This window comes from Hippocampus comes, unplaced genomic scaffold, assembly GCF_001891065.2.
Source record: "Hippocampus comes isolate QL1 unplaced genomic scaffold, H_comes_QL1_v1.1 scaffold1, whole genome shotgun sequence".
Classification (NCBI taxonomy): Eukaryota; Metazoa; Chordata; class Actinopteri; order Syngnathiformes; family Syngnathidae; genus Hippocampus; species Hippocampus comes.
Genome location: NW_017805010.1, coordinates 2,628,707 through 2,650,042, shown reverse-complemented (window position 1 = coordinate 2,650,042; position 21,336 = coordinate 2,628,707). Strand labels below are relative to the sequence as shown.

The following is a 21,336-nucleotide window of genomic DNA, read 5'->3' as shown; positions in this document are numbered from 1 at the left end:
TTTTTTATGAGTCAGTCTATAAGATCCCAGATTAACATTCAGCAATCCTAAACCAGTTATAAAGTTGTTGATTGAAAGATGATGTTGCCCTCTGGTTTGTGCACAGTTTATAACTCCAATGCAATCCACAATCCAACATGGACTACGATTTATTCAAATATTGAAAGAACTTCTTCGTTCTTTTAGCTAACCGTTGTGAAATAACACGACATACAATGAAAGCAAAACTACTCGCCCTTGGAGATTGTTTGACTGAGGTAAGCCAGATACACCCTGAACTGGTTGCTAGCCAATTGCTGGGGCATTGATGTAGTACATTGCAATAAATTTTGGTTGCATGGGTGTAGTCAAAATTTTCTTCGCTGTCGTAACCCTTTTGGTGGTGGGGGATATGTCCACCCTAGAAAAAAAAAATACAATAAAAACACTCATACAGAATGCATCAACAAAAAGCAAAACATATCTGAGATGTCAGATGAGATTTGTCGAATGATGATGTGTTTTTGTGCAAAAGTCACTGTTTCTCAACTTATCTTTTTCCAAATTCCAAATTCCATTTGAATTTTCAGGTTTACAGGACACACAATCATAGTGGAGGTAACGAGTGACAACAAACACATTTTTTCCTGCAGCAGCTGTGATTATTTAACGCGTAGAAAGCTCTTTTGTTGTTTTATTTATTTTTTTAATGTGTGTGTGTGTGTGCTTACCACTGGCGTCTGCACGGTGTCAGTGAAAGTGCTGGATGGTCACACCTCACTAATCATGACATCATGGTTTCCACTGGGTCCTTTCCATCTCATCCTTGTTCTGGCTTCTGCCCGCTTCCCCCTGTCTCCACATTGGTCTGCTTGACTTTTGGTGTCATGAGGGTAAGATGAGGGGAAAAAAAATAGACGCACACTCGCCTTCTTGTTTATACTTTTTGTCACGGTAAAAAGTGGAGAAAAGGTTCAGTAAAAGTGAGGGGGGGGATGATGGAGAGATTACAGTAAAGTCCTGAGAGCAGGATTGGTGTCTGCTGGTGCCTGGCACAGCACATTCTATGGGGCCCGCTCACAGCAACACGCATCCACATTCCTTCTAAGCTTACTGCACAAATTAAAGCTGACATGTTTTTGTAGTGTTTGCCGTGATGTGTGCACATATGCAGAGTTTAACAAGCCTATTTGTTTTCCGAGAAACTTGCGTAATGGTCTTATGACACAAAACTCAGGAAATAACCAATGGGGTCAAAATCAGCTTTGGATAGTTTTACATAATTGCCGGGACTGCTCATGTCTAAGTCTTAAAGTGGTTTAAAGTCGCATATAGTCAATTTAAAAAATGTCTGAATCCATCCATCTATCCATTTTCTGATACACTTATCCTCACAAGGGTCGCGGGGGGTGCTGGAGCCTATCCCAGCTGTCGTTGGGCAGTAGGCGGGGCACACCCAAACTGGTTGCTAGCCAATCGCAGGGCACACATTGACGAACAACCATTCATGCTCATACACCCACCTAGGGACAATTTAGAGTGTTCCATTAACCTACCACACATGTTTTTGGAACGTGGGAGGAAACCGGAGTGCCCGGAGAAAACCCACACAGGCACAGGGGAGAACATGCAAACTCCACACAGCAAGGCTGGAGCCGGAATCGAACCCTGCACCTCTGCACAGTGAGGCGGCCACACGAACCAGTCTCCACCGGTATATATCCGGATCTAGATGATTTTTATTTAATGCAAGCACCCGACGAAACAAATTGAGTACTAAATTCAACACACCATTTTTTGCGTGAGTATATTGAAGGTAGAAGAGTGCTACACAAATACAATTCATTTCATTTTTGTATTCATACATTGCAGCTTGACAATTTGGGAACCCGCGTTGAAAGAAGATTGGGCATTTTTCACAAACATACTAAAGCTTAGATGCGTATGTTTATAGCAAGCTCATTTTTCTGGGAAACCGTCGAGTTATAATGTCATTTGTATAGTTTCAAGATAAATTGTAATTTTTGGGTCAAACTGCTCACTTGTACTGCATTAACAAATGGGTTATCCCAGATTTTGTTTCCTGTTTGCTTCATCCTCTCAACGACTTGGCATTCCATCCACAAAAAAATCCTTTTCTACTTGTTTACAATCTGGCACATTCAACGCTGCAGCTTTAAGTCTCTCAGTACAGCGTGTCTTTTAAAATGTATATGTTTCGGAGCCTTCCCCAAACATTTAACATTGGATAACAAATGTAAAGGAGCGAATGGGAGGGTGAGTTTTTTTGGAAGGCACACCAGCGTGACATTCACTGGATTTCACAGGAGTTGGAATATTTTGACAACAAATGTTGCAGGGAAAATTTGTTCCTTTCATAGTTTTCTCTATTCCTTACCCAGTCATTCCCATTGTTGGCATCTCTGCCGGTAACATACAGTAATAGTGTTACAGTAATCCGGGACACTGTTTAGATGTTCCAGTGAAGCATTTTAGGAGCCGTAATGTTTAGTTCTTTCAAAACATCATGTTGAAGCTAAAAGTGTTTCGCTATTATGAAGTTTATGGTGCTTTTATTGTTTTCGAAGCCTATTAACGGTGTGCTCAGAACACATTTAACTGCACTGAAAGTGAGTGACCGTGAACATTCTGCAGAGCTGCACATGGGAGAGGCAGCGACCAATAAAAAGCTGTCAAAAATGAGCAATGGTGTGTGTTCATTTCAGACAACCGCGCTGCATCTGGCATTTGTGCACAACTCACAACAGAGTGCGGGAACAGTCTACTGTATCTCCTGTACAGAGCAAATATTCACTCCCTCATTCGGAATGGCTCTTGAATTCCGGCTGTTTGCCTCCATTACGCATTTATTCTTATGTTTCATGAGCGCATGATGGGGAATTCAATTTGTGTCACTGCCACCTTGATCAATTTTATTCAGAGACAAAAAGGATGCAAACTTATTTGCTCACGCAGACAGATGTGGAAGATCATCCAATAACAGGCCGCGCCCAGGAATGTGTCTGCCTAAAAAAAAAAAAAAAAAAAATGGCCTAGTTTGTTTTATCGTGTCTGGGAAGAGTAAATGATAGATAGATTCTAATAGAATACCAATGCTATAAAATCAGACATGAAATGAGATTTACCAAACCTGCGGTGAATTGTGATGGCTTATTTTACATCTTGAAATGGCATGTCTGAAATTCCCATTCAAACCAGCTGAATGGCGGCAGAATGAGAGAGAGGCCTTAGGTAGACTTGATCTGTTCTGCTCATGCAAACATTTTTTAAAAACTCCACAGACATAAATTATGGTAATATATTGTATATTCAGCATTACAATTGGGGCTTTGAAAAGCGTGAAGGGCTGACTCGGAGCCAGTCACAAGAAGGAGTCGTGTCATATTGCCAACGACAAAACTCTTTTCAACTCTGCATTTCTTTGGGTCTGGGCTATGTCAGCAAACTGTGACAACTGGGGCCGGCCTCTCCCAGAGCAGTTTTCCACATGTGCAGGCCCAAATTTTAAATGCAGGATGAGCAATTAAATTCAAGTGCTGCGCACTTGAAGAGTCATACATCAAAATCCAAAAATGAAAATCAAAACAAATCTTGGCTTTCAGGCAAGCTATTATAAATGTCCCACTGAGCAACACATTTCGCGTGTGCCCCTCGAATATTTAGTTTTGGGCGAAATCATCATCCACTACTTTCCCAAACACCCGCAAACCTTCGCCAACTACTTGGGATAGTTGCAAAGGATCGCAATCTTCGTAGATCATGCGCGGCACGCCCACAAACAAGGCACGCAATCTGTTAGAGTGGACGTGCGATTTAGCGCCCGTTTTCTGCGAACTTTGTAAATCGGGACGGTAGTCTGCACAACTCTTCTCTGCTCATGATTTCATGAACAATACAATGTTGTTTCTGCTGTGTTACAACATATTGGAATGGATGATTAGCAGACAAAAATACATAAGCCTCATTTGGGAGCGAAAAGTAACACCGACTAGAAATACAAAAGAAGCTATCCAAGCTAGCATGAATCGCAAGAGTGAAGCAGAATCAACCACTTGCTGGTGAATGCTAAACACTTGCATGACTGTCATTTTCAGCTAAAATATAGCCTTGAAACAAATAAAGACTCACCGTTATTCCAAATGTGGCCAGAGTGTGAACAGTAATAGTGAACACGATGTTCAAATTGCTACATGTATGACGGAAAATCTAAATCTAAAATCTAACCTGGACTCACCTCCACTCACCCATTTTTAATATGCTTACATTTATATTTTATATTTTATGTACTTTTTGTCTTCTACTTTCTCCCTTTCATAATTTCGCTGCTGCAAATCGGGAATTTCTCCGTAGTGAGACAAATAAAGGTTTTCTTATCTTCTTATCTTATCAAGAACATTGCAGTACTGCAATAACGGTCCACCTTGAACTCCATCCCTTCATGTCCATTCCTGCAGTTTCGAGTTAGCCATTATCTACAACGATGTTGCAGTGAATACAAAAAAACAAAAAAAGAAAATAAACTGTTGCAGATGGCCGCAGTATAAACAGGAATCAATTTCCACAGAAACAGATTTTATGTTGCCCCCTAAACAAATGTGTCCTCTAATAGCTTGCCTCAGCTTCTCCATGAATTTGTTTCATAAAGATTTTTAGGTTGTTAAAGGTTGCTCACCCTCCTGTGCATTAATAAAATCAAATAAATAAAAGAAGAAGTGGGCGCTTCGTCTGTAGGGTTAACGCTTTCGAAAACATTGTGGCTCGAATCTCTGGGACCATAAAACTTTACAGCAGAGTTGGAAAGTATTCTGGTTGTTAGTGTATTCACTATCGCTCAAGTGGAAACATTTTAACATGTAGGTGGGAAGTCAGTTCGTGATATTTTTTGTGGAAGCGAAGAGACCAGCCTTCATTGCACTGTGGTGTGGCAGAATAATACTTTTCTTCCAATGATGACTTCTTGGGGACAGTTTTTTTTTTGTTGTTGTTGGAGATTATTACACTATGTTGTAACATTTCACAAACCTTTTTGCCTACAAACAGAAATGTTTCATCCGTTGGGACCTCATAAATGCATGTGCATGATTTTGGGCCTAACCGGATGTAAGTACGTATAGTACGGATATAAGTACATTCATCACATCAAACATGAATCAAGAAGTTATCCTTGTTCTTGCTCTAAGTTGCTGTTCTTAATAGATAGAAATGGTGTCCTGTTCACTCTCTTGTTCCACATTTTTAAAATGTTATTTCATTTAACCTTTATTTAACCAGGAAATGTCGCATTGAGTGACAATAAGTCTTCTTACAGGGAGCTCTGGCCAAGACAGGCAGCAGATAATAGCACAACAGAAATGGGACAAAATAAAGCTACACACAAACAACTACACTACAATTGACACACTCCACACAGTAGCACTATAGACATACAGTATATACAGCTAAAGGAAAAAAAATAACAGAAAAAATGAAATAAAAAGGCATCGAGTTAAAAACAGTTGCATCATCCCGTCACAACTTATTTGAAAGTATTTGTTAAGTGCGAAGATGTATAGAGTGATTCCAGACTTTATGTGGCTTGCAAGTTCATTCCAAACAATTGGAGCAGATAATCAAAAAGCTGCTTTACCAAGTTCTATTCTTGTCAATGTTATGAATAATATATATATATTATATATATATATATATATTTTTCTGATGATTCAGGAAACTTGTCCTGTGAACATTGTTATGGCAAAGAAAGCAGATCCGAAATCTAAGAGGACACTTACCCATCAGTGCTTTAACAATAAAAATCACTACATGGGTTTTCATTCTAAAGAAGAGGGAGACCATTGTATAGTTTTGGGTTTTTGTCCCATATTTTCAATATACATATCAGTGAAGGCGGTTCCACTATCAGTAGGGTTGGCTGGAAGTGTTGACTGAATTCCTATTCTGGCATTAATGAAGTGCTGGTTGAAAATATCTCCTATTTTTTTGTTTACTTACTTCCCCATGGCTTCTTTTGATAAATTCAGGTGGAGAAGGATGCGTCACATCACCTGCGGAGGATGTCATTGCCTTCCATTTTTTGTTTTTTTTTGTTTTTTAGGATCACTAACATTCAGATTTATTGGATTTGGATAATGCTCACTCATTGTACTTTTCACATTTATCATGATTATTTCTTTTCATTTTTATCCAAGCATCATTTCATTCTCCATAGGCTTCTGCAATAGAATCATTAAACCAAGGGCCATGTTTGTCAATTAAGGCTTACATTTTTTTTCTTTTTTGGGGGGTTGGGGGGGGGGTTGTTTGTTTTTTTTAAATACATTGACGGACAAATAAGTCAATCCCACACTTTCACCCCCAGCGATGTCTTTCTATGATGGTGCTTAATAAACACATATGGCTACCCAGAGGGAGCCTTTTCGGAGAACAGACTTTTAGTCAGAGGGAGACTAAGGATAAAGAACACACACACACACACACACACACACACACACACACACACACACACACACACACACACACACACACACACACACACACACACACGGAAGCAGTTTGGGTCAAGGGAGAAATGAAACAATGGTATTTTGAAAGCATTTACCATTTAATTTGCTATTTTAAGTACACGTTTCAAATTTCATGAAACCTCAAGAAATTTCAGGAGGACTGTCTTCACACATGAAGTGGTGCTGTAATGGAGATGATTTTAACGTACAGTCCAGTGTGTACACATTTCTCACAATGTAACACTCCATTGTGTAGTCAAGTGTCTTATGGCAAGCCGTCTTTGTTTTAGGGGTGGGGGAAAGAGAGGACAACGGGCTCCCTCGGTGTGTTTAAAGTTTAATTCCTGTGTGTGTTGGCAGCAACCGTTCTGTCAAAGCATATTCCGCCACAGGCCACAAAAATCGCTTCTTGTCCTTTCTCTAGCCTTTCCTTGGACTTTCTCTCCACACGTTCCTTTTGTCCTCACAAACGTTTCTCTTTCACAGCAAATCACTTTTCACTTCCCAGCATCAGTCTTCTTTAACACCCTCTTTGCAAGATGTGTTTGTTGATCATTTTGGAAATTGAGTGTTCAGCAGTAAGTTGTGTGTGTGTGTGGGGGGGGGAATGACAATTTTAATACAAAACAGTGATTGTGCTTTTGCTTTTGGAAGCTCTATTTGTGGTTTTGTGATAGATAATAATAGCTTTACAAAGTGTGTTGCAAGAATCACTGGAGGTCTAAGCATTCAGAGAAAAAAGCATTCAGAGAACATATCCCACTGCATTTTTTTATCAATTACCTTCCAAATCTTACAACAACGGCGGCCAGGTGGTCTAGTGGTTAGCGTGTCAACCTCACAGTGCAGAGGTGCAGGGTTCGATTCCGGCTCAGGCCTGCCTGTGTGGAGTTTACATGTTCTCCCTGGGCCTGCATGGGTTTTCTCCTGGTATTCCGGTTTCCTCCCACATTCCAAAAACATGCACGGCAGGTTAATGGAACACTCTAAATTGTCCCTAGGTTTGAGTGTCAGCGGGGGTGGTTGTTCGTCTGTGTGTGCCCTGCGATTGGCTGGTAACCGGTTCAAGGTGTCCCCTGCCTACTGACCGAAGACGGCGGGGAACAGGCTCCAGCATGAGCAGATTGAGTGACACATCTTGCTGTTTGATCGTACTTTGTAATCTATTCGAAAACAGCTCATTTGTACAGGTGCTTACTTTATCGAATCCCTGCAAAAGCACGCATTCAGAGACAAATTCCTTGCACTCATATTAGACTCACCGTCACACCAAAGGACAATTTAGAGGGATCCGTTAAGCTACCTGTCTTGTTTGGGAATGTGATAGGAAACCCGCATACCCGGAGAAAACCCACGCAAGCATGGGGAAAACATGCAAACGGCTCACACGGAAGCCAGGCCCCGGAATCGATCCCATGACCTCTGCACCGTGAGGCGGACATGCACACCAGTCTTCCACCATGCCGCCCGATAGACACAATGAACTGTAAATATGTTTTAGATGCAGACACACACGTGCAAATGTTAGTTCTTATGCCTCTTTCTAGTACTGTGAGACGTCTTTGCGGTCACAGTTACTGCACAGCAATGACACCACCAAGGGAGTTTGTTATTGTCTTCCACCGTATGGCTGTTTAAATGGCAATTTGAAGCTCGGCTGACTCTATAATTAGCTGTGAGCTCCCACAGCATAGGAGTATTAAAAAAAAAAAAAGTCTTATCATATCCCCCTTGTAATTACATATCCGCAGTAGGGTGGCAGACTGCACAGACAAACTGTAAGACGGGTGTAAATGCCTGAGCATCTACATGTACAGCTGTAGTTATTCACCACCTGTGACTCCTGAGACAAATGTCGAAGATAAATGACAGCACAGCAGAAAAGAAAGTCCTAAATATGACTTCTCAAAATTTGGTCTCCCTCTCTGAACCATCGCGCACCGCTGACATGAAGCTCCAATAAAGCAGCAGACTGATGTTAAGAGGGACACGGTGCGCGTTCGAGGGTGAGAGAGATCGTAAATCGAACTGCCAGATCTTTGCTCTTTTTACACCAAACACAGCAGAATGCCGAGAGAGAGAGAGAGCTGCGGTCCCAGCTGAGGCACGATTGGTCCGCTCAATGGGAGGCTTTCGTAAAAGGGTTTCTCAAAGCACGTTGTTTTGGTCCTGTGCGGCATTATAGCAAAGTAGAGCCTTACTGACGATTACGGCCACAAAATCTTGTTTCTAGGCCATTGAGCCAAACTCGTATTATTAAAATGATCTTGAGGAAAAAAAAAAAATCATCCCTCTTTGGCCTCAGCTAATGGCTTTGATTAAATTTTCAAATTATTATTTCTAAACGTGTCATAGTGTGACACATGAGGGGACTACAGTGACAACAGACAAGACCCAATAATGTGTCAATCATTTAATTCATTGCGTGCGTACGCAGTCATGAAATCAGACAAGAAGTCTGTTGGCTACTGCCTCGCAGGCCTATCGTGGTTTCTTGGCTGATTTAATGAACACCGGTTAGCAGTTAGCAGCAAACGTTATAAAGAAGGAATCGGACAGGCTTCAAGACAAATCAAGGGTAAAATTTGTGGTTTGATTTTTTTACGTGGACAGCATCACAATCCCTGGAAAAAACACCACCCAAGTTTTTGTTCTTGCTTTGTTTACTTTTGTTTACCTCTCTTCTAATTTTAGCATCGATTGATCATTCCGAATAACAGCACATCAAACCGGTAACAGTTCATGTTTGGCATGAATGCGCTATGCTACCAATCCAGCCACTTTGGCTAATGTTGGCTTGTGAGCAGCGCATGTTGTACGCACGCATATTTGGGAGAGACATTGCTTTGGTTCGGGGTGCGAAGTGGGTGAATGAAGTGAGGCTAGATTTGAAACCTTGCTAGCTGCTTGAACAATTGATACTGCACCTTTGAACTCATCAGATATTGCAAAGTATTAAGTGCCTTAGCATTTCAATTGTGATTTTACTGGAAATGTGAAAAATCCATCCATCCATTTTCTAATCCGCTTATCCTCACAAGGGTCGCGGGCATGCTGGAGACTATCCTAGCTGTCATCGGGCAGTAGGCGGGGGACGTGTAGGAGACTGTTTATGTTATTCACTTGATTTTCTGTTTTGTTGCATTATTTTTGCTTTCCTGAGTGTCTTTGAAGTAATCATTAATTTACGTTTTTTCTGAGGCGGTCTTTGAACGCGTCTGGAGTTGGACGGCAGTGGAGAAGGCGCGTAGTCCAACATCGACGTGTCTGTATTCGCTTCAGTGTGAAACTAATTAATAAAGTAAATGTTCTGAAAACCACCCCGACAGCTCTGTTTGCTTCGGAGCTGCAACAGACCCCCTGAACTGGTTGTCAGCCAATCACATACAACTATCGTTGAGGGTGTGTGTGTGCGTTTGTGTGCGCATTGCTGCCTTCATCTTCTGGCCTTTGACGCGAGGCTGTCCAAAATGTGTCCCCCTCATCTGTCTCTTGCCCTGTCCTCTGCATCCAAGAATAAATAACAGTGGCAATTCGCCCGAAAGCGAAAGGCAGAGACATTCATCATTCACTCAGTGAATGTTCAAACCGTCGGCCGCACCACGACATTGTTTTCTTGATCTTTGGGTCGTTTGGGTCAGGTAGTGATCATTTTGAAGCAGAGCATCTTTATTAATGGCTCGTCGTCCTCTGGAGCGGGGCCCTTGTTTACTGACACGCACATTAATTGCTGAGTCAACACTGCGGTCATGACTGCATTTTATCAACACTCACACACACTGAAGAAGCATCATTCCATTCTCATAGTTGCTCAAATCTACTGCATCTAATGGGACAGTATTGGCGGAGTGTGTGTGTGTGTGTGTGTGTGTGTGTGTGTGTGTGTGTGTGTGTGTGTGTGTATATGTCTGTGATTTTTTTTTCCTTTTCCTTTTATACCTTCTCTTGTCGCCTTGTCGACAGCTGTCCGCTAGCCCTGGAGGGCCGCACCTTTCTGCTCTTGACAAATTGAACTCGTTTAGTTGTACTTTCACTACTCACTGCAGGGCAAAGACGGGAAAACACACACGCGCACACGCACACACACACACACACACACACACACACACACACACACACACACACACACACACACACAGGGGGAGTGCACAAGCTGCTACACTGCGCTATACACGTCCAGTGTGTTCTGCTTGACTGCTCATGTGTGTCAGCAAAGGTGGTGCATCAAAGGATGCAAAAGAGCAAGTGACAAGTCTAGGTGGAGAGAAGCGTGCAGGAAGAGAGAACGGAAGTAGATTACACAAAAAGCATCAGAGAAAAGACCATTTTCTCCTCATCCCACTTCTGTCAGGATAAAGCCATTATGGCGACACTTTGAAAACAATAGCTCCGGGCTTTTGGGTGTATTTTGGTGCAGGTGTGCATCATGTCATTCACTTTGTGTTATCCTTGAACTTTTCTGCCTGACACGCGACACTGTAGGACTTTTTCATTGTTGAGTGTATCCCTTTTAGTGCTCTTCATATAGTAGCCTTCACCATCTAATGCACCGGTCCCCAACCCCCGGGCCGCGGACTGTTACCAGTCCGTGTGTCATTTGATACTGGGCCGCACAGAAAGAATAAATAACTTTACTGACATTACTACCGTTTTATTCATTTTGGAATCTGAAAGATGTTTTATTTTGAAAAATTACCAGATTCTCTGTTTCATCCGTTTACAGTATGTCACTCTTGACGCAGGTGAAGGTGCACTTCTCAGTCACGTGATAGGTTACCGCTAAAATGAAACCCAGGAGATAACAAAATGAGTAAAAAACAAACATCTTTGGGAAGGGGAAAAGGCCCAGGAGACACAGGAAAACCCTCCCACTTTCCAGAAAAAGAAGGCTACATTGAATGGACAGTATCGGGAGTCCTACTTAAAATACGGATTTATCTCAACGGGAGATTCCCACACACTAAGCCCACTCTGCATAATATACGGCGATGGTGAGTCGTATTTTTCATGCACTTTGTATTTGCCGTGTATCTTATTTTGAAGGCGCGTTTAAACATTACCACAGAGACCAGAGTGTGTTGCGGCCAGATAGGACGTTCCTCATATGTCATGATTCACGTTTATTATTACGTTTCGAAAATACCACACTTTTCATGCAAATCATATCAAAATTTTTTGTTGTATTTATCCGTCACACCGGATTCAGACCGGTCCCCAAAAATATTGTCTGACATTAAACCGGTCCATGGGGCAAAAAAGGTTGGGGACCGCTGGTCTAACATATAGACAGACGCCTGTGTGTGCATCTGTGTTTAAAACCTCGACTTTGTGAACACAAGGAAATTTTTTTTCGGCTGACATGACAGTTGCTCTTCTAGATGTATAGTCTACTTAAAAATATATAACTTAATGCAGATGATTTTATTTTGCGCGACCACTTGACGAAGTAAAATTGATTCAATGAAACAAAAAACACTTTTTCAGTGTACTGCTTTGCAATGATGGTTTTTTAAAAAAAAAAAAATTAGGCCTTTGATATCTCCGCTCATGACAAATGCAAACAGGACCCTGTAATATATACCCGTATAGATTTTCTCCAGAAGATCTCCGGCGAAACTTCCACACAATTAAATGACATTTTGCAGCAGCGTGTGGCTGTCATGAGACACACAGTGGCCCCCACACCGCAGGATCTGTCCCAGGGAGGGATATGCAGCCGATGTTTCAGCGCACAGTCTGCCCTCCTTGTATCCCAGTGTGGCACTGTGAGGTGAAAGTAAAAGGAGGCTCAAAAAATGGCTTAGTGAATTCAGTCTTCAATTTCTAACGTGACAGTTCCACTTGATTTCGATGCAAATCTGCCAATGTCAAGATGTGAGTGAACATCCTGCTTTGGCACTTGATCAAGTGGCATGTTGTGCAACTGTGGTCTCTTTTCCGGAGCCCCCAAGGCCCCCTTTACTCGGTTGTAAACGGATAAATCTTGTGAAATGATAATAAACAAATTAACATCGAGCACAATGAGGAAGTTTTGTAGTGCGAAACTGGGAACGATTAAGTGGAGGAAATGAATGAGGAGATGTTGTTTAGCAGCATCTCAATAGCACGGACATCAAAGCAACTTTTCAAAAATGTTTTTAACCATTACAAACATAATAACCCAGATTTCTGCAGCCTACTCAAATACAAGGAGAAGACAAATGAAAACATTCTATTTGGCCCAGTTTCTAAATTTTCATCAAAGTTTTTGCTGGGTTTTTTTGTTCCTCTCAGCAAAGAGTGACAGGACAAGAGTTGCCTGTCACTACAACATCCTAAATGCAACTTCAGTCAGGGGACTTTTGGATGATTATCACTGTGCACCTGAGTTGAATAACAGGGTACCACTCTGTTCATCTCCTCTGGTTGTAAACTGCCATCCAGTGCATCATAGTTAAGGGAATACAGAAGGAGCTGATGACTTGAGCTCCTTTAAGTTTATCTGACACACTTTAGCAGCAGATGAGTAAGGCACGCGACTGAACGAGTGGCAGTGACAGTGTAATTGTAGCTGCCGTCAAATTCGAAAGCAGTCATGGCCCAAGTTTTTCTGAGATCCTAAACAACTTTCACAACATATATATATATTGTTTGGAATACTACGGAACAGGGCTTGGATATCGAAAACTGAGACCTTGTCACTTTCAAACTGAAGCTAAACGTGTGCACTCATTTCCAGTCAGGAGGCCTAATTACAGAACCTTTTGCAGCTACAGTTTATCTCTTTTCATTTTTCCCGCCCCAAACGTTATTGCCCACAAGCTTAAAGATTTGTTATTTTCAGCAAAGCCACATATTAACTTTTGGTAAGAACGTATTAATGGCATGTTGTTATGGACCAGCTGTTTTCCTGTCATTCTTTTGAGTGGTATAATACGTGTGCGTTCGGATCCGCGTGTGCGCACGTGTGTGTGTGTCTGTGTGTGTCACCGTAGGCTATCTTTCTGTTGTGAGAGCAACAGTGCGGCAGAGGAACAATGATTAATTTCACGACAAGTCACTTGTATAGCTTGTGTGTGTGTGTCTAACCCTGACTGGAGGGCGTCCAAAGTATCACTGCACACCTGCGACATGTCTGCACACACACACACACACACACACACACACACACACACACACACACTGTTATTTGGTCACAAATCTCTTTCATTCTCTCGATTCCAGCTTTCTGCATCCATCCCTTTTCAATCGCACTTGCCACGGTTGGACTGGAGCCCATCCCCAGCTAACTTTGGACGAGTGGCAGGTTACACCTGTGACTGGTCGGCATTCGATTCCAGTTCACATACAGGCAAACAAGCATCAACACTCACGTGCAGACAATTTACAGCTGGGGCGTCCAACTCATTTTTGTCGCAGGCCGCATTGTTGTTACATTTTCCCTCAGAGGGTCATTATGACTGTGAAACCATATAAATGTTTAATTGCCATGATACACGACGTGTGTGTGCGTGTGCATGCATGTTCTGAGTTTATGCTAACAAATGCCGATAGACATGAGAAATAAAAAGATTGGATGAGACCAAAATTAATTTCAATAGAGATCACACGACCACACGCACACTTACACACACACACACACACACACACACACACACACACACACGCACACACACACACACATGCACACGAATATTGAGTAGATTTCATTAAGCAAATGCCTCCCTCTGTTCGCTCCATCATCAAGGAGCTACTTGAACATTTTGGACCCTGCATCATTATTCTTCCTCACCGGACAGTTTTAACATTGCAACTGCTAACAAGGTTAACAAGTACTGTGGCTCCTATATTACCTCTCCTACTTTTCCCTCCTCGCCTTCACTTTCCCTCCATTGCCCCTTTCTACCCTTTTCTCATCCAGCCACGTAATTAAGTGCATTGCTAACTGTTCAGGTCACAAAGACATAAGCCGGAGGGAAGTGTATGACTAAGGGAAAACGAAAACAAAGATTTTGAAAATGAAGGGGAGGTCAGTGACGCCACACGATAGGCAATGGACTAGCGATTGATAATGTTGGATATGAAATAGGTACGTTAAGAATTATTTTAATTAACATGAAAGGCAGAAAGGAGAGATCAATAAAGTGAGCACGGACGGGCAGAATGGAGTTAAGCACTGTTAATCAAAAACATTTGTTACCGTTATCTGTTTTGCTTGCGAACACCTCCCATTTAGTACTGACTAAATCCTTACTTCCCTTCTTTCACCTTATCGCCACGGACACAGCGATGCCACTTCAACACGTGTCCCGTATGCTTCCTTGTCTTCGTCGTCACCAAGGTTTTAGCAGTGCGAGATTTCGCTAGGTCTGTATAATGCGTTTCATTTTGTGTGCATGCCAGTACTATATCTGTAATTCCTCAAGATTGTGTGAACTAAACAGTGTTTTGGTAGGTTACAGTGTCCTTTGTTTTGTCAGGGGAATTCATGGCACAGAGCAGTTTTGGCATAGTTCAGATGAGGAAACATTTTAGTTCCAAAGTCAAGACTGATTTTAAAAAGTCATCATTACCTTTAGTTGGAAAAGCAAAATAAATGGATCTCCTCATGCCGTTTTCTCACACAGCTATGGGAGGTTTTAATACACATAGTAATGTACACTATGAAGTAGAAAGCCCATATAGTGTGGGCGTTAGGCTTCTTTCTTCTACTTTCAAATTATGATACCTTTTATTGATCCCCAGAGGGGAATTCAGGTGTTTGAAAGTCACTCCACAGCAGATTGCTAAAAAAAATAAGGGTGGGGGGGAAGAACAGTACTTCCAGAGTAAGCAACTGGTTAATGTAGTGACTCGCCTCGAAGTTGAAATCCATGCTCTGACTTTCCTGCGTGGAGTTTGCATGTTCTCCTTGTACTTCCCATGCATTCCAAACACCTCCATGTGCCATTAATTGGAGACTCTAAAATAGGATTGTGAATGCCAATGGTTACTAATCTTGTTGTTTGTCTCTCTGTGGCCTTCAGAGGTATCAAACTAGGTCGAGAAAGTAAAAATCCTGCCACTGTTAGGCTGTAGCCACAGGTGCAGCTGCACCCAGGGAGCTCATTTACCTTCAGGGTGAGTGGAAGCACCTGTGGCTAAAGCCAACCTGCGGGAGGATTTTTACTTTCTGGATTTGGATTTGACCCCTCCGGTGCCCGTATGTTGTACCTCGCCTTTTGCCCAAAATCAGCTGGGCTAGGCTCCAAAACACCTTAAAATGGATGGACAAAGTCCTTTTCTCACAAAGTTGCAACCATAGTCAAAGTCATATTGCTGACAGCAGTTCAAGTTCAATCAGAATGTAGTGTTTACTTTTCGTCATATTTCGTCCTAAATTCTCACCGTCGCATGAATCAAACTCCTGCAGGTATTCCTGCCAGATTAAGAAGTCTGCTGCACAGCTCATGCCAACCCTGTCAGGCTGGATTTGGTTGCCTTTGATAATGGCCCCCCAAAATAGAATGCTCGAAAGATCCACATATCATTTGTAGTCTCGCTTTGGCTGCGAGCAGAAAAAAATAAGCTGCTCTCTTGGTGACACGCAGCATGGCTCGTATGTGAGTGAGGAGACACTTCTCACGCAGCCGCTTGAATGTGTTACCACAAACATGAAGAAGAAAATTCCATTGGGCACCGGCGCCACACATGTAAGCGGTGCGTCTCATGCATTTGAACAGATGGACAGCTGCCATGTTCTCTCATAATTTACTTTTTCCCTCTGCAATATCATTATTGCAAACTTTATGTTCTGTACCATGGCTGGGTGATTAAGGATAGATATAGAAATGTGTTTACTGGATGGGAAAAATAGTTAGCGGTGGCTCGGGAGTTTTTCACCAGGTTGTCCAATACAATTATAGAAGGCAAGAAGATGCCAGAGGAATGGAGGAAATGTGTGCTGGTCCCTATTTTCAAGAAAAAGAATGATGTGCAGAATTGCCAGAACTATTGTGGTGAAATTATGGGAAGGAAGAATGGAAGAGGACAGGACAGAGGAGAGTAGTTGTGAACAACAGTATAGTTTCATGCCTAGGAAGAGTACTAGATATGCATTATTTGACTCAAGGCTGTTGATGGACAAGTTCAGAGAAGGTTCAGAAGAAGTTGTGTCATGTCAATCCAGCCTATGAGAACTCAGAGAAGAGCCGTGGCACTGAATGAGGAAGTCAAGAGTGGCAGAGAAGTAGCTTAGAACAGTTCAGGACATGCACAGTATGGGGGTGCAAGAACAGTTGTGAAGTGTTCTGTCGGTGTGACAGAGGTTTTAAGGTGGAAGTGGTGGGACTGCATCAGGGATCTGCTCTAAGGCCCTTCTTCTTTTCACTTGTATTGGATAGGTTGACAGATGAGGTTGAACTGGAATATCCATTGGCCGTGATGTTTACAGATGACATTGTGATCTGTCGTGAAGGGGAGCAGGTTGGAGGAACATTTACCAAAGTGGAGGTGTGCGCTGGAAAGGAGAGGAATCAAGATAAACAGATGTAAGCGTTTTTGTGATTTTACTCCCAAGGCTTCATCTCACATCTCATCAACATGCATGTTAGGTTCGATGAAGATTCAATATTTTCTACAGGTGGGAATGTCATTGTGAAAGTGAGTAGTTATTTTTTTCTCTATGTGCCATTTGATTGAATGGCAACCAATCCCTGGTGCAAGCTACCTCTTGGCCAGTGTCAGCCGTGCTCCACCTCACCCACAACCCTAAAAAAACGCAAGCATTCTAGAGTGAATATTAACGACAATATACCGTTTGATGGAAATGGAGCCTCCCAACTCGACTTTGCAGGTCGCAGGAGGGGAGCAGAAACCTGCAGGCTATTTGAAGACATGAGAGAGTATATGCTCACCTGTGCCACTCTGCATCCCTTTCGTGCCAAGTGACCTGAATTCCGCTCCAACTGCCCTCTGCCCCGAGCTATCGGGCAACTCGTCTGTCGCCGTTCACATTCCCACATAATTGTGGACTCTAATCTTCACAAATGCTAATGGCATTCATTCCTGCTTTGCTGATTAACAATTTCCACCTCAGTGTGTGAGTGGAGGGGGGGGGGGCATCATTTTACACTGTGAGGAATATAACCTCAAATGCAAAAGTGTCGTATTACTTTTTTTTTTTTTTCCATTATACGTGGTCTCACTTTAATGTTTGTGGATGTTCCTTCCAAAAAACATGTCAAATTACCGTCACCGCAATGGGCAATTTAGAGTCTTCGGTTATCCTAGATGTTTCCATAGTGGCCCTCTTAAAATTGTCTGAAAGTCAGGGTAACTTCTGTGAGCATTGTTCCTCGCCTTCTTTTAAGTTGATTTTTTTTTTTTAAGAACCGAGGTGAAGTGAGTAGCCGTCCTTGTTCAAGCCGCTCCCCACGCAAAGCGTTTGATTCCATTTTGTTGTAAACTCAGAGGCAAATACCAGACATTTTGCTTTGTACAGTAAAATCTTGAGATTACTTTCATAAAATATCCCGCTGAGAACCTTAACGAAGCTGATCTTTCAATGCATTTGCCTTTTATGCAAAGTGGATTTCTGCTCCTTTGAAACACGCTCACCCACTGTGTTGACAGGCCTAACCTTCTATTCCAAAAAAATAAAATATGAAGGCAACTCTGTTGGTGACTTGACAGATTTAAAAAAGTACACACGTTTGAGACCAGGAAAGGCAAAAACTGGAAGATATGAGTGTAGAGGAAAATTATAAAGTTTTGTCAGACTTTAGGGAAAGTTTAGACACGGGAATAACAATACATTAGTTTAACTAATGTATTTTGGTGTCGCAATGTTTGACGTATTTGTGAACATGAATTTGGATCGGATTTTTTGGCAAACATTAGCCGCTAATAGATGAACACTTTATTTACACCAACACTCACTGAAATGTTTTTCTTTCAAACTTCATCACTGTTTTTGATTGAATTTTAATGTGTTTGTTGTTTATTTTACAATTATAAAAGGATGTATATACGCATTTCGTGAGTATGTGATGCAGTGACATATTGTTCCTTGTGTGGAAATGTAGGCAATTATGCCACTTGGCGCGTTGGGATTTTTTTTTTTTTCTCAAACAAACGCACCAGATCCAAATCTTTGCTCAATTATTACTGAACAAGTGGGCCGGTATCTTAAAATGAAAAATGACATCTTATCATTTTTTTTCTGCTTGACTTCTCTTAGATCCTCGTCAACTCCGTTTCCCAGCCGGCTTTGCTGTACGAAAACGTCGTCGTGAGTGACGGCAGCCCCATCCTGAAAGATTTGCTCTTCAGCCCAGATCACCAATACTTGTACACTCTCACCGATCAACAGGTAAAGTGTGAACCTACACACACTCTGAAAGAATCAGCACCCACCCGAGGTTATCGTTATTCAGAATACAGTTGACAGCATGGAAGAAGTCCAGCGATGCATATGATACAAGGATGCACCTGTTCATAAACAATGTCAAACACACAGCAAGGATGAGTGACATCCACAAGAAATAGAAGGAGGATATAGACCAGGGGTGTCAAACTCACTTTTGTCGCGGGCCAGATTTTAGTAAGTTTCCCTTGGAGGGCCGTTATGACTGAAGCCATATAAAAAAGTCAAGAATAACGGTTTATTCACCAATTGTTTAAGATACTGTAATGAGGGGTTTGATAACAAGAAAATGCTTACCGTATCACTCTTATTTATTACAAATGAGAATTTGAAATTTTGGTAGCGATTTTAGGAAGCAACATGAAAGTTGAAACATCTTTGATTTGGTTTCACGGGCCACATAAAATGATGTGGCAGGCCAGATCCGGCCCCCACGCCTTGAATTTGACACCTGTGATTTTGACATATCATAGGAAGCAACCAGTCAAGCTAATTATGCAAAGACAAAAAAAATAAATGTCAGAAACAGAGCAGAAATCAGAATGTAATATGATCCTTTTGAGCATGCCGTACCCACATAGCGTCATTGGAGTATCATTTTTATCATTAACCTTAGCCAAAAAGCCTCAACTGCCTTCAAAGACCGCCCCTCTTAAAAGACAACAATGCATGTCAGTGCGCAATGTGCAACAGTTTACAGTCTGCACTCTGATATAATTCTTGTCAAGGGTGTTTGGAAATTGTGCAGTGTCAAAGTGATAATCTAATTGATCAGCACACTTGAGATAGCCCAAAATACATTTTCTGCTTCTGCTTCGTCTTTTCACGACTGATTTTCCCCACTGCTGTTTAGAGATGTTATGACCTTAAAAATGTCAAGAACAGACACAGACACGCACACAAATCCAGCACCTCATTTTAATTGAGTTTTAATCTCACTCACTCGAAAGGGAAAATGACACCGGTCTCATTCAAAACAAGTGTTATTTCTGGGATTTGCTTTATTTCTCCTGCTTCCAAACACGCTTTAAAATATATTCCTCTTTACTATGTGCTGTACGTTAACATGATGCTTAATAATTTAGGACTTAAAATGTTCGACAATTAAACAATGAAATGAGCTGTTCGGCGGCAAAGCTCAGCTGGTCCATATATGGAGGCATTGCGCCAAAAGTTTCAGAAGCATCGAGAAATGTCTGCTGTGCATATAAATGTTCAGTGTTATTGACTCCATGATTGCCTTTCTTCTCTTTTCTTGTACTTTGGAAAACAATCTGAGGATTATTTATACACTCGCTCTTGTCTGGCTGCCCCCATTTTGTTCGTTCAAACAAAACAAAAAATAATAATAATAAAAAAACAGAAAGCAAATGGATTCACAAAATGTCCTGACAATCGCAGCATTCAAATTAGTCAATGAAATCAGTCACTATTGGTACTCAGCGATCAAGTCATCAGGGCCGACACCCTGACAAAACGTCTCATCCCACTGTCCATCTGTGTCTCCAACCCAATTATATAAACACTTAATTTCTTGTCAATGCCACATGGAGCAGATTCTGCAGAGGCGGCGGTCATGAGGCTTTGCACCTTTGCCGTCGACAGACAACTTGTAGATGGTCATTTTAATTAAGTTCTTATTGATGAGCCAGCGCTTTTGTGCTAAGCTGTCCAAAAAACAAGGGGCCTCTTCTTAAACCATCAGTTGGAAAGAGTGGAAAATTTCTCTCATAAGAAATGGCTGTATTTTCTGTTCAATTTTATGTCCTGACATTCATGTCCGAGACTGGAACAAAAAGCTTTTTCACACAAGAATGCGTGTCACTGAGCTCAAACAGATTATTATGTGATAAGAGTGAACACCCATTCAGAATGGTACATCCAGTGGTCAGAACAAAATACGGGGCTTGCTAAGGGACATCAAATGCACGTAAATACTTTGTTTTTTTTATTCCTTCATATTTCACCATTAATGTTAAAATAAATAGAGCGATCATTGACAGAAACCCATCATTTTCCTTTGTGAGGTGTGAACGGAGGGCTGATGTTGAAACGTGCGGCAGCTCAAGCGTATCACCGCATTATTATCACGACGTAGCACATAAAATCATTACGTATGACCCTACGCCTTGCTCTACTTTTCATCACCTTCTCATTCCTTACCTGCAACGACTCTTATCTCATAACAGCTAATGACCGCACCGTGATAACCTTGAGTGAGACATTCCCGGCCCGTAGACAGAACTGCCTCATGAGTGCCGTGTAATTTACCAAAGATTAGACATAATTGACTTCCATGTGTCTGCATGAGCACAGCGAATAAGTCGAGTGTAATTGATACAAATGGACAATGTTGGTCTGACTGGGGAATTAAGCCTGTCCATCAAGGGCGGCAGGGCCCAGAGGGAGGCTTAGACTGCACCAAAGACGAGAGGCGGGAATATATATATA

At 41.8% G+C, this 21,336-nt stretch overlaps 1 protein-coding gene across 1 annotated transcript in view; it reads left to right on the top strand.

Annotated features, from left to right (window-relative positions):
• The window catches only part of LOC109511795 (plexin-A1-like), a 202,670-nt gene that overhangs the window by 84,993 nt on the left and 96,341 nt on the right, over window positions 1-21,336 (top strand). The window contains exon 4 of the mRNA XM_019863124.1: window positions 18,700-18,831. Coding sequence (XP_019718683.1) covers window positions 18,700-18,831 — 132 coding nt within the window. The remainder of the gene's footprint in view (window positions 1-18,699; window positions 18,832-21,336) is intronic.